General features: G+C 43.1%; 1 protein-coding gene across 3 annotated transcripts in view; it reads left to right on the plus strand.

Moving 5' to 3' along the window:
- PTPRA (protein tyrosine phosphatase receptor type A) overlaps positions 1–23,089 on the plus strand; it is a 287,845-nt gene extending 264,756 nt beyond the window's left edge. For all 3 annotated transcript variants that reach the window (XM_033952928.1, XM_033952945.1, XM_033952937.1), the window contains 5 exons: positions 5,466–5,600; positions 6,904–7,029; positions 12,815–12,966; positions 16,624–16,759; positions 22,567–23,089. In XM_033952928.1, coding sequence (XP_033808819.1) covers positions 5,466–5,600; positions 6,904–7,029; positions 12,815–12,966; positions 16,624–16,759; positions 22,567–22,641 — 624 coding nt within the window. In that variant the 3' untranslated portion in view covers positions 22,642–23,089. The remainder of the gene's footprint in view (positions 1–5,465; positions 5,601–6,903; positions 7,030–12,814; positions 12,967–16,623; positions 16,760–22,566) is intronic.
- The last annotated feature ends 2,211 nt before the right edge of the window (positions 23,090–25,300 follow it).

Here is a 25,300-nt window from a genome sequence, read left to right on the forward strand (position 1 = left end):
AGAAAGAGTACTGGTGGAAAGGAAAGGGGCGAGTATAGGAGACCAAAGGGCAACTTCCTAGGAGTATGTTAAATGGGCATCCTAAATAAGCCATGCAAGAGTAATAATGACAAGACAGCTTTCTGTACACAGTTTAGGAAGATTCTTCTACATAATCCTGTTTCATATTCTCATTGACCTTCTCAAACCCAGCCTTCCACAAACTCAAACAGGATGCTGGACTTGATAGACCTTTAGTCTGTCCCAGTATGGCAATTCTTATGTTCAGAGATGGGGAAGGAGTAGAACTAGAGGGCATGAATTGAGTTTACAGGGCAGTCAGCTTAGGAGTAACATCAGGAAGTACTTTTCACAGAAATGGTGGTGGATGCCTGGAATGCCTCCTGGAGGTGATAATGGAGACAAAAACAGTGACAGAATTAAAAATATACATGGGATAAACTCAGATTTTTTTTTTAAAATGCTGATCATCGCCAGCTAGATCATCGCCACCAACACTGAATATTGGAGGCTAATTTTTCTAGGGCTTGCCAGCAGAGCCTATGTACCAATATTCAGCCAGGACCCACATACAACAATTATGCAGCCCTGGATGAATATCAGCCAGGACCCACATAACTTTATTTTTTTTTTTTTTAACATTATAGCCTCCATGAACCCTTCCCCATCTCCAAAATGCCCCCAGCCCAAACTCTAGATAGGCTCCCTAGACCTACGTGTTGTCACAAGTATCCATGTGGATTGTTTGGGCAGAAGGAAAGTTCCCTCGCTTCTGCCGGCCTCTGCAAATGGCTGCCATGACCTCTTGCAACAACTCACATTACTTTGCATAGTACTGTGTGCTGCCATGAGAGGTCATGGCAGCCATTTTCTAAGGAAAGCCACAAGGAGCAGGAATGAGTGGCCTTTGCTCCTGCCCCCAACAACCCCTATGAACCCTGCAAACCACCAAGAACATCAGGTAAGCCCAAGGGTCTTACTTAGATCTTGGGGTGGGAGGAGGGGGATGTCCTTTGATTTTCATAGGATAAGAGGGATAGGATAGGATAGGAGGGAGAGGGCTATTTTGGAGTCTTGAAAGGAGATCAGGGGGCTTTCAAGTTGCAAACCACCAAGAACATCAGGTAAGCCCAAGGGTCTTACTTAGATCTTGGGGTGGGAGGAGGGGGATGTCCTTTGATTTTCATAGGATAAGAGGGATAGGATAGGATAGGAGGGAGAGGGCTATTTTGGAGTCTTGAAAGGAGATCAGGGGGCTTTCAAGTTAGAAATAGTTAATGCAGGTCCCAACTGATATTCAGTGCCTGGGCTGGCAATGCTAAGCAGGTTAATTTAAGACAGCTTTTGAACTGCCTTAAATTAACATGCTTAGCTATGTGGGTCCCAGCAAAGAATACTGCTGGCAAGTGCATAACCTCTGGCTACTCTCTAACATCACTCCCAGTGTCGCCCCTGACCTGCCCATTTTTTTTTGTTGGGTTGTCTGTGGTGATATTCAGTGGCACTGTCTGGTTAATATCACCAATTTGAGAGTAGTAAGCAATTTTAAGCAGGCACGAGATTTTGAAGGGAACTTGCTCCTGATGAAGCTTGAACTAGGTGAAACAGGCAGCTCCGTTAAAGTGCCTCGATTCTTTGTGATTTACACTGCAATTTAATATTAATATGAATACATGTAACAAGGGAGGTTTTTTGACTGATGACTGAACCTGTGTAAGGTGAGTTTATTCACTGAGATCTTTTTCCTCCTTTTAAAAATCTAATAGCAGTTCTGTGTATATACTTTCCTCATTTGAATAGGTTGGTTTTCCATTTGTAGTTGAAAGAACGTGTAGTTCATCTAGTGGGTTGGTGTTTTACTTTTCTTGGTTAACATTTCATTTATAAGTATTAGATGAATGTCTTGCACCAAACTGCATGAATTTTTTTTTTTTTTACCTATTTCTTGTTCAGTTGCACAGAGCTTTACTGTTGCTATTTTGTTATTGATTAATATAGTAAATCCTAATCTTGTATCAATGAGGTCGTAGTAAATGGTTCAGTACACTTATATATAAAGCAAAACAAAACGAACTAGATTTTATAACAGAATATGAAAATTAATATAGAAAGCAACTCCTCAGCTATGGAGAGTGAACAGCTGCTATTAATTAGTGTAAAAAACGTGGAGAAAAAGAGACCTCAGAAATCATAATCCCTAACACTTAGTCCATCAGCCCTGACTAGGGAAAAAATACATTCATAGGTCTCTCAAAAAACTCCACTTAACAAAACAAAACAATTTCAAAATTCAAAAAAATGCAGCAATGTACTTTCCAAAACATCAGAAGAAAGGGCCTGCCGGGACTGGCTGCGAGCAGCCTGTTTGAAGCTGCCTCCTGCTGACCACTGCACTTTGGATAAGGAAGAGAGAGAAAATGGGGGGAGGGAGGGAGTTCACGGCTCAGGACCACTATCTGCTTCTGCTATTTCGGGCCTTGAGGGAGGAGGGCTCAGAGCCGCTGCCACACTAGTACTTCGAGGTGGGATGGGGTTTGTAGCTGCTTTGGGGCTTGAGGGAAAAGGGGGTTTGCAGCTCAGACCACTGCCGCTTCAGGAGACCTTTTTTTTTCCACCAGTGATATATATATATATTTTTTTTTTTTTTTGCCAGTTGTTTGAGAATCCCGGTTAACTGAGATTCTGCTATACCTGTATACAATATGTAAACTGATTTGATTGTATCCATAGAAAGGTGGTATATCAAGTCCCACCCCTTTCCCTAAAGCAAGATTTATTCAAATTAAAATATTTTATAAAATTACACCATCAAATGATCAGTCATAGATATTGAAAAGACATTCTCTAAGTTCTGTGTACTTAATGACAAGCTTCTCTTTGTTTCTTATCCTGTGTTTCTTGCAGGATTAAAGAATTGCAATTTAAATGAAACTGAAGAAAACTAAGGCCCTCTTTTACAAAAGTGCACTAAACGCTTTAGCGTGCGCTAAACTTAGCACACTTTTACATTACATTACTTTACATTACTGGCTTATATTCCGCCTGTACCTTTCAGTTCTAAGTGGATTACATCAGAACGATAACTGGACATTTCCAGGAAGAGAAATACAAATTACAGTTAAGGCGTAAGGTCTAAAGCAATTTTGATGAGTAGATTCTAAGAGGGGGAGAGAGGGGAAAAGGAAGGGATTAGGACGTTTGGGTGAATTTCTTGAATAGTAGGGTCTTGATTTCTTTGCGGAAAGCCTTGAGGTCAGTTGATGCTGTCAGTAGGTTGGTGATGGAGGGGTCCAATTTAGCTGCATGTGTTGCAAGTAAGTTGTCATACATCTTTTTGCGTTTAGTTCCTTTAAAAGGGGGGAAGGAGAAAGGGGATTGGGTTCTCCTCTGTCTGGTTGAGAGGTTCCTGTTTAGACGGTTGTTTAGGTGGGTGGGTGCCGTTCCGTTTAAGGTTTTGAATAAAATACAGTATAGTTTGAATTGGATGCGGGCTTGTATTGGAAGCCAGTGTGAGTCTAGGAAGGCGTTGGTGATGTGGTCAAATTTTCCAAGGGAATAGATCATTCTGAGGGCAGTGTTCTGCACGGTCTGTAGTTGTTTTATTAGGTAGGTAGGACAAGAAAGGTAGAAGATATTGCAGTAATCCAATAGACTTAGGACTAGGTATTGAACTATGAGTCTGAATTGTTCTTTTTCAAAGAATTTTCTGATTTTGCGAAGGTTGCGCATGGTGAAGAAAGCTTTTTGTGTGATTTTGTTGATTTGCACCTGAAGAGTGCAACCTCTGTCTACTGTTACTCCAAGGAGTTTGAGAGTGGGTTGTAGGGGATATTTGGTGGTTTTTATTTCTAGCTCAGTTATAGAAGGGGTTTTGTCCTTTTCAAGCAGTAGAAATTTAGTTTTATCTGGGTTGAGCTTCAGTTTATGTTCTGTCATCCATTTTTCCAGTGCTTCTAGAGTTTTTTCCAGGGTTCCTGATTTGGTGGGGTCTTGTGTGTCAAAGGGGAGGAGTATGGTGATATCGTCTGCATAGCTGAATGAAGTTACTTTGAGTTTGTCTAACAGGGTACCGAGGGAGGAAATGTAAAGATTGAAGAGCATGGGTGACAGTGGGGAACCTTGGGGTACTCCGCAGGGGTTGGTCCAAGGCTCCGATATAAGATCCTTTGTTTTTACTCTGTATGTTCTTTTTTTAAGGAATCCTTGAAACCAGTTGTATACTTCGCCTGAGATCCCTATTGCTTCTAATATATGAAGAAGTATGGTGTAGTCGACCAGGTCGAATGCGGCAGAGAGGTCGAGTTGAATTATCAGCATCCTTCTTCCTTTGCTAAGGTGCTGTCTGGCTATATCTAGAAGGGAAGCTAGCAGTGTCTCGGTGCTGTGGTTAGATCTGAACCCCGATTGAGTTGGGTGGAGTAGGTTGTGGTCTTCAAGGTAGTTGGTGAGGTATTTGGCAACCAGACCTTCTATTAGTTTAACATATAATGGAATTGAGGCGATGGGTCTGTAGTTGGAGGGGGTGTCTATTGGTCCTTTGGGATCTTTCAGTATTGGGGTGATTATGATTTCCCCTAGGTCTTGTGGAAATTGGCCTTCCGTGAGAGTTGTTTGGATCCATTGTAAGAGGCAAGCTCTAAATTTGGGGGATGCGTTTGTCAGTAGATATGACGGGCAGTTGTTCAGGTCGCATGACACTCGACTGTATTTTCTGTAGAGTCTGTTCATGTCCAGCCATTGCACCTTTGTAAAGTTGGACCAGTGCCTGTCAGCTGCAGTGGCTTCATCTGTTGTAGGGTTTATTATGATCTCGTCTAGGAGGGACGGTGAGTTGTTGAAGGAGGCTCTAATATTGGCGATCTTATTCTTGAAATGGTCCGCTAGTTGGGTGGCCGTTGGAGGGTGGATTCCTTGAGTGGTTAGGAATGGTTGAGTGTCGGTGAGGTTCTTCACAAGTTGGAAGAGTTTCTTTGTGTCTAAGGATTCTGTGCCTATTAGTTTGGAATAATAAGCTCTTCGTTTTTCCTTAAGTTTGATCTTGTAAAATGGGGGTAAATATTTTGTATGGCTGTGTTAGCAGTGCCAATTGCACAGGGTACAAATATGGAAGGGCACAAAATTTGCTCCCAGGTAGGGCAGGTGGGCACTAGTGGGTGTGTCACATCGGGATACAATTATATCTTGGTACATTTCTGGCTCCTTCCACTTACAAAGCAATTCAACCCTTAGACCTTTCCATATTTATAGCAGGGATACATTACCTGAAAGATCTCATTCTGTGGCCTTTAGTCTGTCTCATTCTGGGACAGATTGCTCTTGGCATCTCTGGGATTCTTGATTTTGAAAAAGTGAAGGGAAAGCTAAAGATAATGTTTGGTCAATGCTGTTGCAACAGAAATTAAGCAGATTAAATGGACTTTGCAATCATTTCATGATCATCATCATTTTCTGTGTTTCTGTTGTAGGGTTATCGGCAGAAGGACTCCTATATTGCCAGCCAGGGACCACTTCATCATACAATAGAAGATTTCTGGAGGATGATTTGGGAGTGGAAATCCTGTTCCATAGTTATGCTTACAGAGCTGGAAGAAAGAGGCCAGGTAAATCCATAGAAAGTGTGGACAAATCTATTTATTATAGCCAAAAGAAACAAACCTCTTAACAAGCCTGTATAGGCTTGACAATGACACTATATCTTACATAAATTCCTAAAAATCTAGATTCCTAAGGCCATCCTGAAACAGTCTTCCAACGGGGTAACCTTCATTATCTTGGGTTGTATATTATACAAAAAAACATGTTCTGCTTCACCAGTGGTTTAAACTTTTGTAAGAAATCAAGCAGGTATTTTTGTAATAATATTGCTTAATATCGGAGAATGTTATCCATTATGGGTGTCAAAGTCCCTTCTCGAGGGCCGCAGTCCAGTCGGGTTTTCAGGATTTCCCCAATGAATATGCATGAGATCTATTTGCATGCACTGCTTTCATTGTATGCTAATAGATCTCATGCATATTCATTTGGGAAATCCTGAAAACCAGACTGGATTGTGGCCCTCGAAGATTGACTTTGACACCTGTGAGAAAGAGGATCAAAATGTCTAAAATAAGGTTTGACAGTGAAACAACAAAGGTTCTATAAATCTTCAGGTAATCCAGTGGATAAAAAAAGAGCAGGTTCCAGAGAATGGTTCTCACATATAGAATTCCTTTATTAATACAAGTACCCAATGTGGTCCGTATTTTGCCCTCACATGGACTTCTTCAGGGATCAAAACTAAAAACATATCTATGTTAATAAAAATACTCCCAAAATATGAATGCAGGTCACATTCAAATCAACTAATTATAAATCAAATAAATGATAACAAACAAAATAAAATTACATATAGATTGTGTGGGAACCCTCTGAAATGGTGTGCCCAGACAGTATACAACAAATTGTATCCACTGTGTTTGCTCATTCATATGATAATCCATTCGTCACCCAACAGGAAGGAAATTAGTTGTAAGTTGTAGTCCCTCAGGAGGCTATCAAAACAGACATCATATTCTTTCAAGAAAATTAATTCTTTATCTAGAGTCACTTTTATAGTGTCTAATTTCTCATCATACCCTTTAAGTAGCCCATTTGTGGGCAAAATGTGAACCACGTCGGATGCTTGTATTGTGTATTTGAGAACCATTTTCTTCTCTTTTTTTATGCCACTAAAGTAACATTTGGTCCTCATTTCCTGAAGTAAGTTAGAGAGAGCTAATGAGACAGGTACTGTTGAATTTCTTCAGTCAGCAAAATTTTAGGAGATAAGCAATAAGAACATGATGGAAAATGCAAGATTGGAAATTATGGAAGGGTCGTTCATGTTTATTTGCATTATTCATAAGTAATTTTTTTTATCATCAGGAGAAATGCGCCCAGTACTGGCCATGTGATGGTACAGTGTCCTTTGGAGACATCACTGTGGAACTCAAGAAAGAGGAAGAATGTGATAGCTACACAGTACGAGACCTGCTAGTAACCAACACAAGGGTAAATATTTTGGTTCCTTTCTCTTTGACAAGAAACACTGTTGCAGACACAATTGTGTGGAAAGCTTTAGCAACTCCTGGTGAAGCACCATGTTTGAATGAATCCCTAAATGAACGAAAGCTAACACAACCTTTCCAGTGCAATAAGTGAGACATTCTAGACAGTAGGGTTATTTCCCTTTAGTAGCATGGTTGCAGAAAGAATCCACACCGGATTTTTCTCTCTGCCTCTATAGTACTTCACTGATCAGTTTAGTTCCCTCTACAGGTTTTTCCTTCTGCATGCATGGATGCAGTTGTGTGTGTTCTGTTCTCCCCATTTTATTGTTTTAATTCGATGTAATTTCATCTCCTTTTCGGGTAATTTAGTTCTTGGAGCGATTTTAAAGCTCTGCCTGCTTAAGAATTCACACACTTCGGTCTGTAGCAGATAGACCGATCCCTTTTTGGGTACCTGTTGGCCAGCCTGCATAGTTTTATCTGGAACTCAGGGCCGTCCATTAAGTGGCTCACCTACTGTTAATCAAGAGTTGAGCACAGGCTGTTAGGTGCCATTAGGAGGCTCAGCGATATCTTGCAGGGTGCCAGCAGTGTTGTCACGCCTCCACCCGTTCCGATGCTCATCCGATGGTTCACAAAGGTGGAGGTATAGTCAGACATTGAAGTCTGACTGGCAGCCCGAAGATCATCTTTGTAGGAACATTCCCAGCTTTGTGGCAGTGATTTTTCTCATCCAGCTACTATGAGAGAGCTGAATGCAGGCTTGCAACATTTCTAAATGATCTTCTCGGGTCACAGTGAGTACACAAGCTGACAGCCTGTAAGAGACATCGGGGAGGTTTGAAAAGTGGGGTTTTGAGTGTTTCTGAATGTTCCCCCTCCTGAAAAATCCTAAAATTGCCGTTTATGTTTGGGAAATGTGAAAACTATCACGATTTTGGCGCAAATTTTGTGACAGCAACCATCTTGGATTTTTATCGATTTTAATTTCTAAAGCTCCATGCTTCTTCAAATTTCCAAAAAGTGCCTGGAAACTTGCTGGGATAGAGTCCTTGGGTTCTCCTTGTGTGGATTCTTGCCAGAATCGTGCATTTTTAGTGATTTTACAGTGTTTTTGTGCCACGTGTCGCATGGCACAGCGGGGGTGTGGAGGTAGGCAGGCACAGCATCCAGCTTAGCCTCTTCCCTGCTGAAGCAGGTGACCAAATGCTCAGCTAGGCTGGTGGGGTGGCCTTCATGTTTTTCGGGGCTCGGTACTGCTGGTAATTCCATCTGCCAAGCTGTGGACCCTGCGTAGCCTAAGAAAAGCTCAGTTTCGCCACCTAGGAGCCAGACACCTTTTCTACATTTTTGAAATTTTTGCGCTCAGGATTTCAAACCACTGTGTTTTCCCCCCTGCGCAGTCCCAATCCACCTATATGGTGTCTCTCAGTGGCATTACTCCCGCAAATGACAAGATGTTTTGGTAGAAATGAGCTTCGACAGCAACTCCAGCAGTTGGAACCTAAGGACAGTATCAGGCAGACTTCTACAGTCTTTGGCCCAGAAATGTCAAAGAAAGAAAAATAATTTCATCATGAATTAATGGTGCATATGACTGTAGGGCAGAATGGATGGAGCATTCAGGTATTATGTATGTTAACTCCTAAAACTGTTCCATCACCCTTGTCCTACTTCCAAAATACAGCCCTCCCACTATAACTGCATCACTACCACACTCCAAATTGCCCTTCCCCTTATACCTATCCTCCTGCAAACTCTGCCCCCACCCCCAATAAACACAACACATTCAAAGCACACAGATAATACAGCACACATACAGGGATTGGGAATGAATTCCATAAGTCGTGCTCTACCTGCTCTCCCTACTTGTTAATTTTATCTATCTTTCAAAAGACTACAGAAAGCTCAATTTTGTGTAAGTTGTCCAAGTAACAGAAGGGAAATTGAAGTCTGGATATTTACAGCTTCCCTAGCATTTCACAAAAGATTTGTGAATGTGGAGCCTATATATAAGGATACAGGAAATATACATGTATTCAAACTCCTCTTACTGACCTACAAATGCACTCAGCTACTATCTCTCTTCACTTATCTCCCCCTATGATCGCCCCCCCCCCACCACCTCCACCGTGAGCTCCACTCAGCTAGTAAGTCCCTCCTATTGTGCCATTCTCTTTAACTGTCAACTCCATATGCTTAGAACAAACTGCCCGAATCCCTATAGTGGGCTCCGTTTCTGGCAGTGTTCAAGGCCTAGTTAAAAGCCCACCTCTTTGAGAGTGCTTTCAACTCTTAACTCTTCTCATCTCACCCATCCCCAACCCTATATGTCATGTCTGTCTGTTCAAGTTAGATTGTAAGCGCTTCCAAGCAGAGACTGTCTATAAATGTCAAAATGTACAGCGCTGCGTCCACCTTTCAGCGCTATATAAGTGTTAAGTAGTAGTACTCCTGTGGACACTTCCTAGACTCACCCCGCCGCGATGCTTGCACTGCCTGACCCTGATCTGGGGGATCTGGGTGAGGATGATTTGCTTGCTTACCCCTTATTTACGGGTGCAGTCTGCTGGATCTTTGGATCCTTCTGGGGTTTTGGAAGCCTGGAAATGCTTTCACGAGCCTGCGCCTATTTGAATTGGTGGCTTTGCCAGACCTTCTTTTTGAAACTTTACATGAGGTCTTTTTTGTCTCTCAGCCGGCTCCGGCCACTTCTTCCTCCTGGTGTATACTTGCTACCTTCCCCTGGTACCCTGATATGTGTATTCTGGTCTTGGAGCAGTTTAATTCTCCTGAGAGTGCTCTGACTTTTGCTAAAGTTATGCCACGCTGGGTTTTGATGGCAAGGAAGTGTCAGCAAGCTTTGGTTCAACCCATGGTGGATTTTTGGTAGCACAGGTGGCAAAATGCACCTTTCCCCCTAAGGTGGGTGATGCAGATGCCTTAGGCATTAAAGCTGCTTTGGCGACATTTTGTGTCACTTGTGCATGTCATGCTCAAAAGCGTTCTCTGGAAACTGAGGCAGCCACAGCTTATATGTCAAATGCATTACATGCTGTACTTATGCAAGTTTGACTCAGGTGTCAGAGTAATCCATCTCTGCCCGTAGTGGGCTACTGTTTCCACTTTCAAGACTCCTTTGGCTGGGCTGCCTTTTCAAGAGCTGTAATTGTTTGACACAGGTTTGCATGACTTCATGGATTCTAAACTGGGCCGTCGCCCTACGACTCGGCCTGATAGCAGACCCAGCCCTCCTGGAGTTCAGGTCATTCTAATCTCTTGGCACCCAGCGCTTCTAATCATGTGCAAGTGACACGTTGTAGGTGTTGTTTCAGGGCTACATATGCTGGTATAGTGGCTACAGACGTTCCTAGCCTCCCAATTTCAGTGCTGTGTCTGCTGATGCACAGGCACAATGGCGCCAGGTCAACAGATGCCCCACTACGGATTGGCGGCTGTCTCAAAGCATTTTTGCCTGTCTGGATGTGTGTTATGTTCAACCAGCTGGAGTTTATTTGGTCAGATTGGTTAATGGGCTGTGCTCAGATCACCCAGACAAACACTCAGGATTTCAATCACTGTTTGGCACTTGCTAGAATTTCAAAATATGGATCCAGTATCGCCCGATCTCTCGGGCTCAGGCAGATACTCCAAATGCTTTCTCGTCCCAAAGAAAGGCTCTGACAAGTGGAGGCCTTTTCTGGATCTTCAGCATGTGATTGCGGCTCTCAAGATTCCACAATTTGGAATGGAGCACATGTGTTTGGTCATTACAGCAGTGTCTCCAGGACAGTTTCTTGCCTCTCTGGATCTTACAGAGATGTGCTTGCACATTCCCTTTTTTCCAATCTACCGCTAAGTTTGGTGGGTTCAGGTTGGAACGTCATTATCAATTCTTGGCCCTGCTCTTTGGACTGGCGTCAGCACCCCAGACCTTCACTTGTGTGATGGTAGTGATGGTGGCTTACCTATGGCAGATGGGTCTCCAGGTTCACCCTTATTTAGAGTTCTGGCTGATCAGAGCTCCTTCATTGGCCGAGGAACGCCGCACATTGGAGTGGGTGCTCCAGGTGCTGGAAGACTTGGGTTGTATTGTCAGACTCAAAACATGACCAAAAAAAGAGACATAAATGCACCATCTGACGCCCACGCACTTGCTCGGATACCTGGGTGTTCTTTTCAACAGGGCAGCGGGCCGTGTCTCTCTGCCAGTAGCCCGCTGGCAGAAACTGTGTGCTCAGCTTTCTTCCCTTCTGGAGTAGCCGGCTTCTTTGGCATGGGATTGTCTTCAGGTTCTAGGCTCAATGGTTGCCACATTGGATGTGATTCCTTGGGTAAGGGTGCACTTGCATCCTCTACAACATGTTTGATGCTCTCACAGGGTCCCGCAAAAGGAATGCCTTGCAGACCCGTCTACCTCAGCCTCTGGAAGCCAAGCAAGCTTGGCCTGGTGGCTTCTCTCGCAATTGCTCTGCTGGGGCGTTCGACTACACTTTGCCTCCTGGTTCATGGTGATGACAGATGACAGCTTTCGGGGCTGGGGAGCTCATTGCAATTGTTAACCTGTTCAGGGGTGTTGGACACCATCTCAGTGACAGTGGTCACTCAACTGGTGGGAGCTCAGAGCCATTCAACTAGCTCTATCGAGATTGCAGGAGACACTGGTGGACCAAGAAATTCGGGTCTTCTCCAATAGTACAGCAGTAGCTTCTGTCACTCGCCAGGGAGGAACCAAGAGTACTCCTGTGGCTCAGTAAGCCCATTTTCTTTTTCATTGGATAGATGATATTTTGTGACTTGTTCTATAAGGCAGTTGGGGAGAGGGGCCATCTCACGTGTCAATCTCCCATTGCAGTTTTATAGGTTGGCTGGCATACACAAAAATAACCTGCTAAATTTTACATTTTTTTAACCTTATTACAGAAGGCTTCAAGATTTCCCTTGCTTCTCCTTCACCATGCCTACAAAACTATCGAAACTGATTATTTTTTTAGGGGGGGGGGTGGCAAGGCAGAAGGAGGGATTCGAAATCCCCTCCCAGATCAGCAGAAGGCTGTTTTCCTATTCTGCAACTGCAGGCAAGCCAGTTCCTTCACCCCCCACCCCCCAGTCTTTATCCATTTTTTCTTTCTTGGAGCCTGCCACTACTGAAAAAAAAGGTCATATTTTCTGCTTCCCTACAGCGACACATCTCTCTGTAAGCTTGAACCTTGCTATTCAGGAAGTTTGGGTTTATCCCATGGTTTCGAATGTCACAAGACTTGAAACCACAATAGATCCCACTCTTTCTGAACAGCCTGGCTCAAGCATATAGAGGGCCAAGTTGCAGCAGGGAAGCAGCAGAAAAAATGTTTATTCTACAGCACCACAATTTAAAAAACACCATTTGAGTGCAAAAAAAATCCCAGGTGCCAGAGTACAATTTTTAGGCACCAAGGCAACCTGGGTTTGTTGAGTCCTTATATTATATCCCAACCACCTTGTACATGTATACTCTATTTCAGTTTTCAAGGTCCCAGTCTAATTTGCTTCTCACAATAACTGCAATAACTATTTACAATATATTAGTATACATAGGATCTTAATTATTCTGAAAACTAAACCTGTCGATTGCCCTTGATGACCTGAGTTGGGTATTCCTCTCTGCCTTATTTAAGGGTAAGAGGACTTCCACCAGAGAGAGAGAGAGAGAAAAAAAATACTAAGATCTTATTTTTCAAATTAAGCTTGTGATTTTAGACTTTTGCAAGAGGCTGAGCACTTCATTGTTTGTAATATCTCCTCAGGAAAATAAGGCTCGTCAGATTAGACAGTTTCATTTTCATGGCTGGCCTGAGGTGGGAATCCCCACAGATGGAAAAGGCATGATCAACATCATTGCAGCAGTGCAGAAGCAGCAGCAGCAGTCTGGGAATCACCCCATCACCGTGCACTGCAGGTAACTATCATCAATTGTCCATGGGGCTCGCCAGCCAGGGCTGGCTCAACCACTGGACTAGGTGAGGTGCTGGAGGTACTGGTCACCAAAATACCTGGCCCCTGAGCTCACCACCAGTGCTTCGCCTGGTCCAAAGCTTTCTTCCACTTCTCTCTCCAGCCCCTAGTTCATCATTGCTTCCTCTCTTCTCTCCCTCCCTCCTCCTTCCTCCTTGGCCCTCTAAATATTACCTTGTTTGCCAGTGGCAACAGCATGCAGTTTCCTGTTGGTGGGATATGATTCCTTGGGTGAGGGCGTGCTTGCGTTCTCTACAACATACTTGGCTCTCTCACCAGGTCCTGCACAGGTATGCTGTCTCCCCTCCACCGATGCACTCTCATTGGTGGTACTCCCCTTTCCTCCTAGCATGCCACTCACTCGAATGAGGGAGTTCTCATTCACCCAGTGCATCATTGAAAATGGCTGCACCAGATGATGACCATTTCAAAAAGGCCCGACGCTTACCCTGCCCCACCCCTCTTTTTCCCATTGGTCCTTTCATTCTGCTCCTCCTCCCCTCCCTGACTCAACGAGGCCCCGCCTTTTGTGGCAGGCTTCGCTAGTCACTCTGGCCTGCTTCTTTCCAACCATCACCTACCCTTTCCCCCTAACTCTCTATCCATATGATGCCTCATATAAACAAACTCTGAACATGCCCAGAACAGTAAAATGAGTGTCAGACACCTGCATAAAGCAACTTGGTCTAGACCAGGGGTGTCCAACCCGCGGACCCGGTAGGTATTTTGTGCGGCCCCACTCGAGGGCGATGCGGCGTTTCATGCGGCCCTGCTTGAGGATGATGCAGTGTTATCCTCTGCCACCTCCATGTGTTTACTTACTGGCCAGCTCCCTCCTCCATCTTGCAGTGTTTTTCTGTCCAAAGCCGCGGGCAATGGCTCCTACGCGCCTCCCATGGCTGACCCAGAAGCGTTCCCTGTGCCATCGCAATGTCAGAGAAAAGGCATCCAGATCAGCCACTGGAGGAACTTAGGAGCCACTGCCCGCGGCTTTGAGCAGAAAAATGACTGTAGCAGTGAGGAAGGAGCCGGCCTGAAGGTAAACATCAGAGGAAGGCACAGAAGAGGAGGGAGGGTGGGAGAAGGGTGTGTTGGGACTTGAGAGGGAGGGAGGGAGCACAAACTTAGGACAAATGATGGAAGGAGGGAGGGGCATGAACTTAGGACACAAAATGAAGGGAAATAGGGAGGGGAGCATGAGCCATAGGGAGTGAGGGAAAGAGATGCTGAGGTGAGGGAGGGAATAGAAAAGGGAGAATTGGGTGTCTGAGAGAGGGAAAGAGATGGTGCATATGGGGAGATGAAGAAAGAGGAGAACTGTTGGGCAGAGAGAGGAGGGAGGGAGAGAGAGAGAGTTGTTGGACATGGTAGTGGGAGAGGAGTGAGGTAGAGATGCATGGGTGTGGAGAGAAGGGAGAGAACATGCTGGGCTGAGAAAGCCTCCTGGACTGGTGCTTTGGGATTTTTTTTAAATACAGAGGGAGGAGTGTATTAAAAGAGGTACCAGATTGGGCATGGGGGGAGAGCTTATGTGGCCAGAAACAGAGGACAAAGAAAGAGAGATGGTGGGCAATGGTCTGAAGGGAGAGAAGTTGGACCTAGGGTGGAGTGGAAGAAGAGGGAAAGAGATACTTGAAGGGAGAACTGTTGGGAAGAGAAAAGGAGAAATGGTGGACCTTCGAGAGGGAGGCAGGCAGGCAGGGGGAGAGATGAGATGGGGGGCAGTTGGGAAGAGAAAGGGAGAGAAGTTGGATCTGGGGATGAAAGGGAGGGAGGGAGAAATGTTAGGCCTGTGGATGGAAGGCAGAGAGATGCAGCATCTCTCTTTTTTTCTCTCCATTTCATTGTTCAGCATGAAGGGTGGAGGGAAGAAGAAAAACAGAAAAGAGAGGGAGCAAAATGATGGACCATGGGGATAGAGGAAGAGAGCTGGACCCCTGGGAGGGCAGGAGGGAAGAGAGCTGGGATAAGAAGAGGCTAGGCAGGGGATGGAAAGAAAGGGTAAGGGAGTTATAGCCTGACCGGTGGAGAGAGGGAGGGGGATTCTGAAAGTGGTGAGCCATGTGGATGAGGTCAAAAGGGAGATGACAAGATGAGTGAGAGAGCAGTGAGTACAGTGGTAGAAATGTGGTAATGGGGAGTCAATAGAAGGAAATAGGAGGCTGGGAAAGGAGTGAGATGGGAAATGGGAGAGCTAGGGACTGAGAAAAGATGGAGAATTGAGAGGTAACTGAACATTTAAAAAGAAGAAGAATGAGAAAGAAGGCAGGATTTGAGTGGACAGAGGCAAAAAAGAAAAGAAAACGTTAAGAAAGCTGAAAGGGGAAAATCAATACGTTGGTGACAGGCATAAGGAAGGAATGGAACAGTAGAAAAGAGGAAAAAAAATGGACAGCAGACACTGGAAAGAGAAAGCAGAAAGCAAAACTGGGACCAAGATGATGGAAAAACAAAATATCAAGACAACAAGGTAGAAAAATTGTTTTATTTTGAATTTATTAACTGGAATATGTTAGCTTTGGGATATGTGCATCACAATTATTTTTGTATTCAGTGGCGTAGTCATATACAGCTGATTTGGGGGAGGGACTGGAGCCCAAAATTAGTGATGTGGCACCAAAGTTTCTCTCCGCCTGTGTTCAGTTTGTAAATACTTGAGCTAGTGGGGATTCCCAAGCCTTGCCAACTGAAGACATCTTCCTCCAGTCTGGCAACACAAAATCTCCAAGCTTTGCAGCCAATGGCAATATCCTCAAGCTGCCTCTGCTTTCATGCATGCGTGAAAGCCAAGGGAAGAGGGAATGCAGCAGCTCTTCAATATTGCTGCCAGCTGCAGATCTTGGGAAGTTAGAGGGGGAGGAGGTGGCCGTCAGTTGGTGAGGCTTGGCTATCCCTACTAGCTACAGCAGGGGAGATGCTCATTTTGAGGGAGCCTAAGCTCAAATTGGGAGGTCCAAAAAAGCAGTAATATTTACCCTGACTGAACGATCCTCCATGTGCGCCGCTGACAGCTGATTCAGCATCTCCGCTCTGATGAGGCTCACCTCTGAAGAGTCACCTTAGCTGTAATAGAAGTGAATGGGAGACCATCAGAGTGGGGATGCGGAAGCCTGTGGCTGCTCCCACTGTCAGCGGTGCACGTGGAGGATCACTCAGTCAGGGTAAGCATTACTGCTTTTTTGGGTTCCTCTCCACAGTGTCCCTTTAATGAAGGTTTATTATTAGATACATACATCTTCTATATTAGTGATTGCAAATTTGGGACCCGCTCAACCTTTTTTTTGCTCATCGGCTAGTGTTAGTATTTGTGCAGCCCCAGAAAAAATGTTTTCGTCCAATGCGGTCCAGGGAAGCCAAAAGGTTGGACACCCCTGGTCTAGACAGTATTTTGTACTGATTTGATTAAAATGAAATGGATTTTCTGGAACAAGCACATTTTAGTACAACTTGTTATCACAATTGAAATAGTAAATGTTTGTGCATTATCGCTGGATAAACAAATTGCCCTTGAAATTGCACAGCGATAGAAGATGCCACTCTTATGCTTAACAATTTTTGTTCTGTTATATATTTAAATTGTTTTGGCCTTTGTTCTTGGCAGTGCTGGAGCAGGAAGGACAGGAACATTCTGTGCATTGAGCACGGTCCTGGAGAGGGTGAAAGCCGAAGGAATCCTGGATGTTTTTCAGACCGTGAAAAGCTTAAGGTTACAGAGGCCGCATATGGTTCAGACACTGGTATGTATATGGTGGTGATTGTACCTCACAGTCTAGAACAGGAGCAGAAATCAACAGTTCCAATGGAGGTGGTGAGCAAGTTGGCTATAACGCTTTGTGGTGGCAGTGTGTGCGTGGTGCACTGAGAATCATTTTAGTCTGTCCTCCACTCTGCAAAGTGACAGCAGCTCTTCCAGAATTGGAAAATGAAGTGCCCATATGAAACACATGGCTGTAGCAAATAGATGGAGACAGGAGGGGAAGTAGCTGAACACAGGGCAAACTATGCTGACAAAAACCAGCTGGGAAAGATGTCTTCCAGTACAGGAATAGAGAGAAAAAAGCAGCATTATGCCTCCTTTTGAGAGTAGAAATGATGTGGGGAGTGATTGTATGATGTGGGGAGTGATTGTATGATGAGAAAAAGCAGCATGCTGAATGAGGCAAAGAGAATGAGAGTCCCTAGATAAGAAATTGCAACACCTCATTGGTCACAAATTCAGAATATTCATAGAGCAGCTCTTGGAGAAGGAAGCAATCTGAATCTGAAAGGCCAGACTTACCAGTATTAAGCAAATGTATTCTCTATGGAACTATGTCATCCTTTTTTTTGCGAGTTAAAACATTATCAAATACTTGTATGGTTCTTTGATCTGAAAGGAAAAAGTATAAGTATGAGGAACCAGATTTTATCCTAGGACAAGCAAACAGCATATTCTCACATGTGGGTGACAGTATCCACAGAGCCTGGTACAGACAGTGGTAAAGTCGTGAGACTGCCCATACTGCGCATGCACCAGTGCCTTCCCATCTGACATCAGCTCGGGGGGCCATAAGTTTTCAGTTTTCTGTGGAGCTGAGAAGCTGTGTTCTTAGAGTACCTCCAAGCACATCAAACTTTTTGAAGTTTTATGCCTTCCTATTTATTATTTTATCATACTTTTGTCATAAAATTGTTTTGTTTTCTTCCTTTTTCTCCCAGTAAGAAATAAAATATCCTTTTTCCACTGTTTTTCATTTTTAGGCCTTCGGGCACCTTGCAGCCTGTTTTCAGGCTAGGAACATCAACATTTTTTTGGATTTGCATCTACTTGGCCTCCCCAGACCATTGAGTCCTTTGACCTTGCATTGGCAGTGTTCCCTTCAATGTCCAAGCCACCCAGTGACTTCAAGCAGTGCATTTGGTGTAACAGGACCATTTCAGCTACTGATCCACATAACTGGTGCATTCAGTGCCTTGGTCCTGCTCACCATGCCAAGTCCTGCTCCTGCTGTTCTACTCTGCAGAAGAGGACACTGAAAGAGAAGCAGCTTCAGTATGAAAAGCTTTTTGGTCTATTGGGAACAACCAGGATATCTGCTGACTCCAACGTTGACTTCCAGAGACCAACTTCAACATCGGTACCTGTCCAAGCATTGACTCCTCGAACCACCTCTATATTGTCTGTGCTGCCTTCATTGGGGGAACCAGCTAAAAAGGCTAAGAAGCATAAGCACTCTTCCCCATCGATTTTATGCATTGGCATTTTCTCAGGTGTCTACACTATTGCACTGAAGCAAGATCGCTGTCCCTCCAAGTAGTGTCTCCTCTGAGGTATGCCTCTTTATCGAGGTCGCCAATGCTTCAACACCCAAAGCAGCTTGCACCATCTGTACCAATGACTTCTATGGTACCGATGCCATCTCTACACGACCAAATTAAAGAGCTGGTACAGAGGCATGAAAATTCCATGACTACATTCTACAAAGACACCTAAGCCTCAATCACGAATGTGATTTTACAACCCTAAATGCGTATCATATTACTCTAAACATAGATATAAAACTCCATCTACTTCCTCTAGAGCTCTGGTTCAGAGATGTCCAAGACAGCAATGGTTGCAAAAGCCACAAGCTCAATTTCAGCAGTCTTTTTTACTTTCTCCTAGAGTGCCTAGCTACCACTCTCCAACCTCTCCCTCACACTCTTCCTATAGGAGGTAGTCCCATTCATTTCCATCAACATTAGGCTCTCAAAATCAGACTGCTGTGCCCTCCGTCTCATCAGTCAAGGTTATGCCCTTCATCTCTAAAAGAAACCTTCAGACCATCCTCTAAGAGAGTCCTCTTTCATCTCCCATCAGAAGGCTCTCCTTCAACAAGAGCTCAGCCTTCCTCCAGTTCAATGCCATAGAAGCCACATCCCCTCAGTCAGTTCACCAAACCATACTCAAAAGTATTTCTCATACCAAAAAGACTGGAGACCTCCATCCATTCGTGGACTCTGAGCTCTCAACAAATACTTGGTGAAAGAGAAATTTCAAATGGTCTCTCTGGGAACCCTATTACCGCTGTTAGAGAAGAATGATTGGCTGTGCTCTCTAAACCTCAAAGAAGCCTACACACATGTTCCCATCCTCCCAGCTTATAGAAAATATCTCGCTTTCAAGTGGGAACATGCCACTTCCAGTACAGGGTGCTTCCATTTGGTCTAGCATCAGCACCCAGAGTGTTGACGAAATGCTTAGTTGTAGTAGCAGAAATTCTTCACTCATACAGCTTTCATGTATTCCCTTATCTAGACAACTGGTTGATCAAAGCCACATCTCTTGAGTCAGCTCACCAGACCATATATTCAACAGTACGTCTCTTGGAACTGCTGAGATTTGTAGTCAGTTATGACAAATCCCACTGACAACCAACTCAGTCTCTAGAGCACTTATGGACATTACACAATCTCAGGCCTTTCTGCCTCAAAAGAGACTCGACGCTCTCATACAAATAAGCGCCCATCACCAAGAGAACCATTTCAATTTGGCTGGTGGACTGTATCTCCTTTTGCTATGATTGGGCTGTGAGGGTTGTGTTACGGCACATAAGATTAGAGCAATGGCCACTTCCTTAGCTCACCTTCATTTTATTCCTATTGAGGATAATGCTATTTATTTATTTAAAAAATGTATATACTACCTAGAACTAAGTGGTTTCCAAGAAACATATATATCATTAAAACAGATAACATTACATAAAACAAAAACATCTTCTTTTTTTGCACCTTCATAACTGTCTGCTTTTTATTCAGGTCAAAGTCTGATTACATTACAAGAGTTTGGGTCAGTTACCCAGGAAGTTACAATGGACAGTTTGGCACAGACATTCAATAGAGTTGCTAGTACAGGTAGATCAGTACAGTTAGGTCATAGTTACAAATACATAGTTATAAGTTTAAGCAGGCCATCTTTGGCTCATCGTTATGTCACAGGAGTTGCACTGGATAGTTTAGAAATGGGCTTTTACAATTACCATTTCATTTACTTCCATATTGGCTCCCAGTCTTGGTACAGAAATGCATGTAAAGGTTTTCTGAACCTGAGATATTGGTCTCAAGATTGTAGTGTAAGTAGTAGTTGGTTCCAGTATTTTGCTAATTGATATTGGATGAATATGCCTTATAAGGATTGGATAATATGCCTTATAGACTTTATACTGTTGCATGCTGGGAATTTTAAGTGGAAAAGATTTCTGGTGTAATATCTGTTGGAGGCACCTTGGAGTAGGGTGACCAACCCTGTTACGTATTCAGAGACATTCCCTGTCAGGATCTTAAAGGCAGTGATACCTAATTTAAACTTGATCTTTGTGGTTATGGGCAGCCAGTGCAGTTTCATATAGTAGGGCTATAGGTGTTCCGATTTCCATAGTCCGTACTTGAGTCTTACTGCTGCATTTTGAACTAGTTCTAGATGCAATAGCAATGTTTTAGAGCAAAGGACTAGTGTCACATTACAGCAGTCTAGTTGAGATAGGATTGGGGATTGGGATTAGGGATATATTTAAAGCAGGCCACCCGTGGAAGCACAAATAATATTTAAATTCTCTTGTATTTGCTTTAAGCTGGTTTGGGGACTGGCCCCAATTTACCTTCTATCCCATTTTGTGTTATACAGCCCTACGAGGCTAACTAGGAATTGCAATTTATTCACCTATCCTAAAATTACCGGCTGCAGATACAGATCTTTTTTGGATAGGACTCTTGCATTTTAAGCAAGAAGCAACAGTCCTGGTTGGGTAGCTACATTAATGGAGCCATGCTGTCCTATGGCGCATTTCGAAAAGAAATTAAAACTGTATTGTTTGATAAATTCATTTCTTAACTGAAGCTTTATTGATAAAAATTTTACATTGTGTATATATAGGAAACATGTTTTAACTATTTGTATTTCGCTGATTGTCCAGCTCTCTTCTGTGTAAACAGCCTAGAAATCGTTTGATTGAGGCGGTATAGAAGAATAAAGTTATGTTATATTATGTGGTCTTCAGTTCATACCTTCACATCCAATTACTGTTTGGAGAATCTTTCCAGATGCGATAGTCAGTTGAGCGAAGCAGTTCTACAAAATTTATTCTCCATTTAATTGCCAACTTCCCTCCAACCCTGATCCTCATAGCTATAGAGTCCCACATGTGAGAATATATTGCCTGCTTGTCCTGTAATAAGTCTTATCTGAGAACTGCAGGCAGATATTCTTGCAACCCTCCCACCATCCCTAGTTGGCTTCTAAGCTTTTTTATGGGAAGACACCAGCACAGGCAGTCTCAAGACTTTGAAATGTTTTTTTAAAGAGACAGTACCGGGCTCCATGGATGATGTCACCCACATGTGAGAATATCTGCCTCCCTGATAACATCTGTTACAGATAAGTAACTGTGCTATATCTTAAGCATTGATCATTGAAACTACTGTACTTGGGTCAGATATGACAGTCAAGGGGTGACCCCTGTATATCTTCACAGAAAGATTTCAGTGAGACAAGCCAGAGCGTATCTTATTTTAAATCAACTTTAGTGAAGAATTTATGCATGGAGAAGCAGAATAGGGCTCTCTGGGTTGTATACAGTTTGGACTAAAATCCCAGTAGCTTTCTGTGGTCATCAGGCTTTGCTTCTTTTCCTGCCATAGACCAGATTTCTGTCATCACAACCTTCTCCATTATTCATGGGTTTATTTTTCGTGGTAAATTGCTTAGCGACATAAAGAGGCAGCAATGCAGCCCAGACAGCTGTGTATAGTGTACGGTGACAGGTCAATAGTGCGAGCCAAGACAACTGAGAGCAAAGCCCGCGCCGAAGAAAAACAGTGTTTTAAGGGGCTCTAACGGGGGGGGGGGAGAACCCCCCACTTTACTGAATACAGATCGCGCCGGCATTGTGGGGGGTTTGGGGGGGTTGTAACCCCTCACATTATACTGAAAACATCACTTTTTCCCTAAAAAACAGGGAAAAGGTTAAGTTTCCAGTATAATGATCGCCGGCGCGATCTGTATTCAGTAAAGTGGGGGGGTTCCCCACCAACACCCCCTGTTGGAGCCCCTTAAAACACTGTTTTTCTTCAGCACGGGCTTCTGCCTTGCGCTCAGTTGTCTCGGCGTGCACTTTTGACTATGAACCATATTGTACTGCACCCGTGTCTCTCAGAGGAAGGGGGATTTCTGAGTAACTAAAGATTTGGGGCTCCTTTTACTAGGGTGCACTAGCGCTTTTAGCGCACGCAGCAGATTAACTCGTGCTAACCCCGCACTACGTGACTAGAACTAACGCCAGCTCAATGCTGGCGTTAGCGTCTAGCGTGTGCGGCATTGTAGCGTGCGCTATTCCGCGCGTTAAAGCCCTAACGCAACTTAGTAAAAGGAGCCCTTTGGGTTTGGGGTTATATTTTAGTAGAAGAGCTGTGATCAACAAGACTAGCCAAAACCGCATATTCTCCTGCTTTTGACATTTATTTCATGGGACTTTTCTTTAGCAGGTTACTCAGATTCTTAGTGAAATATTTTTTTTTTCTCACTAAACAGGAACAGTACGAATTTTGCTACAAAGTGGTGCAAGAGTATATTGATGCCTTCTCAGATTATGCGAACTTCAAATAAAAGAGAGAAGATAGAAGAATTGCCTTCTTCAATATTTTGTAATATTCTATTTGTTAATATATCCAGATACGTGTATATATCTTAACTGTTGGTACCATAAAGCTTTGTAATAGCTGGAGATTTTATATGTAGCAGAAGTGTTAGACATTTTATTCTGATGTTATCCTGGGGAATTTCAATTGCTTGATGTTTGGATTAATACTGTAAAAGCCTTTCTCTCTTGGCTAGAAAGCAAGTGCTGGCTGTTGTTTTTTTGTAAATTGTTTCTTTTGGGGACAAGAGCCTTTCTTGCAAAATATTTAGATCTTTCTCGCCAAGCACAGCGTTTCCCAGAGCTAGCTGCAAAACAGTTGCACATTTCCCAGTCACATGAAAGAAATCTTTTATGCTACCTGTATATAAATATCATACTTTTTGTATAAAATAAATGTGTCTCTTTTAAGGATTATTAAAATAATCTAATTAATTACTAATCATAAGTGTATTCAGGGACAGTAGTACCTGAGAATTTTAATAAATAATTGGATTTTTAAAAAGACTGTCTTGCTCCCCAAAAGAATGTCCTCTACACTCCATGTCTGTTTGGGAATGAAATTGCTTTTTTGGGGGGGTCCTCATATTGTCATAAATGAGAGTCAACTGTTCCTTTATGCCTCAGTGGCTTAGCATCTGGTTATGTTCCATGTATTGCCTTATCACAGTATGAATTGGTCCTCTGGTGGCTATGGGCATTGGCAGCAAAATGGGAGCAGTTTTGTCCATGGAGGGAGCATGATATTGTTGGACTCTTTCCAGCTTCTTTTTTGACAGTAGAATGCCTTCATGTATTTTCTCTGTGCGGAGCTTGTTTCGGACGGGAAGTTATCCTCCTCCCTCTACCCCATCTGGTGTTTTGACAAGTGCTTTTAAAGTGATTGTTTACAGTGTTATAAAGAGAATATGGTACCCTTAAAATCTGGAGTTCTCTTCAGTGTTCACTGTTCATCCGGCACATCTGTGCCATCACCTGCCTCGCTGCCTGTCTCTTATCTCCCCACTCTTCTTGTGTGCATATTTTGCAAATGATTCCAGATGATATATAGATGTTAGTTCTTCTTCTGAGAAACAAATAGTCTACGTGTGCTGGGATTACACATGATTTAGTTGTTTTCTTTACAACATTCAAAAAATAGAGCCTCTTGTTTTCCTGTGTGCATGTGATAGAAACATAGAAATATGACGGCAGATAAAGGTCACATGGCCCATCCACAGTATCCGCTATCTTCTTTCCCTAAGAGATCCCACGTGCCTGTCCCATGCTTTCTTGAATTCAGTCACAGTCTCTGCCTTCACCACCTCTACAGGGAGACTGTTCCATCCATCTATCACCCTTTCTGTAAAAAAGTATTTTCTTAGATTACTTCTGTACCTATCACCACCTAACTTCATCCTATGCCCTCTCATGTTAGAGTTTTCTTTCATTTGAAAAAGGCTTACCTCATGTACATTAATGCCACAGAGATATTTAAATATCTCTATCATATGCAATGGAGGCTAGATTTTCTGCGGCCACATGTGTAGTGTTTCAATCTTACACCCGGACATATCATTCTAGCAGAAACACTGGATGCTCTCTTCACTGATACCTGGTTACAGGCTGCTATACCAAAGGTAGGCCTCAGGAGATTCTGCCTTATTCAGTGGTAGTTTGTCATACAAATACTATTCAATGGGAAAATATTTTCCAGCAGTTGTTTTTAGAAGACCTCCATTATTCACAGGTTTATTGTTGAAAGATGGGTGTCATACAGGAGAAGAAAATGTTAACAAGGTTCTCCCCATATTTCCCACAGCTGAGAAGCCAATTTCAAACCTTATAATTGAAGGCAGATAGTTTTTGATTTCTAGTTTGATTCTAAATAATGGGAAAGTTCATTTTCAAATCCTTTACACAGGTAAAAGCTGTTTATCTATGGAAAAAGCCAGTCTAAATACTGTTCACAAAACACACACTTTTATTAATGGAGGGAAAAGGGTGAGAAAATGTGTGTGACCTTTTTATTTTGAAATCCCCATGGTTATATTTCTGCCCCCAATTTTCAAAAGGAAATGTCAGGAGAAAATCAGCTTGTAGGGCAATCCTCAAAGGCAGATTTTTTTTAACTCTCTCATCCATTCTGTACTTTCAGTTGAGGAAAAGGGCAGAATGTAAATGTTTTGTATCAAATTAAATTAAAAATGTCCCCTTAATGAATAAATGTATATTTGCTGGTAGCAGCATAAATTGTGACATCTATCTAGCCTCCAGTTTTGTTTATATTTAAGTTTAAGAAGGTTGATTTCTGATAAAGTTATATCAAGGAAAGAGAATATCACTAGGCTGAGGTTTTCTGTTTAATTCCAGCTGGGGCATCTTCATCGATGAATTGTCCCCATTGGAGCATACAGCTTTTTCTTCTCTCTCAAAGCAACTTCCACAACTGCTGTTTTCTTAGCTATTAGCTGGTTTCTATTAAAAGGAGAAGCATGATAACAGCTGTGCAGTAGCTATGCTGTGTATCAAGCAGGTATTAGGTTATTCCTGTATCTTACCTAGAACCTGTACATTAAAATGGCAATAACAGTTATGCTACTTTTCTTTGGGGGAGAGGGGGGTGCCTTCAACAGTAATAAATAGGTT

Source organism: Geotrypetes seraphini, chromosome 1, assembly GCF_902459505.1.
Source record: "Geotrypetes seraphini chromosome 1, aGeoSer1.1, whole genome shotgun sequence".
Classification (NCBI taxonomy): Eukaryota; Metazoa; Chordata; class Amphibia; order Gymnophiona; family Dermophiidae; genus Geotrypetes; species Geotrypetes seraphini.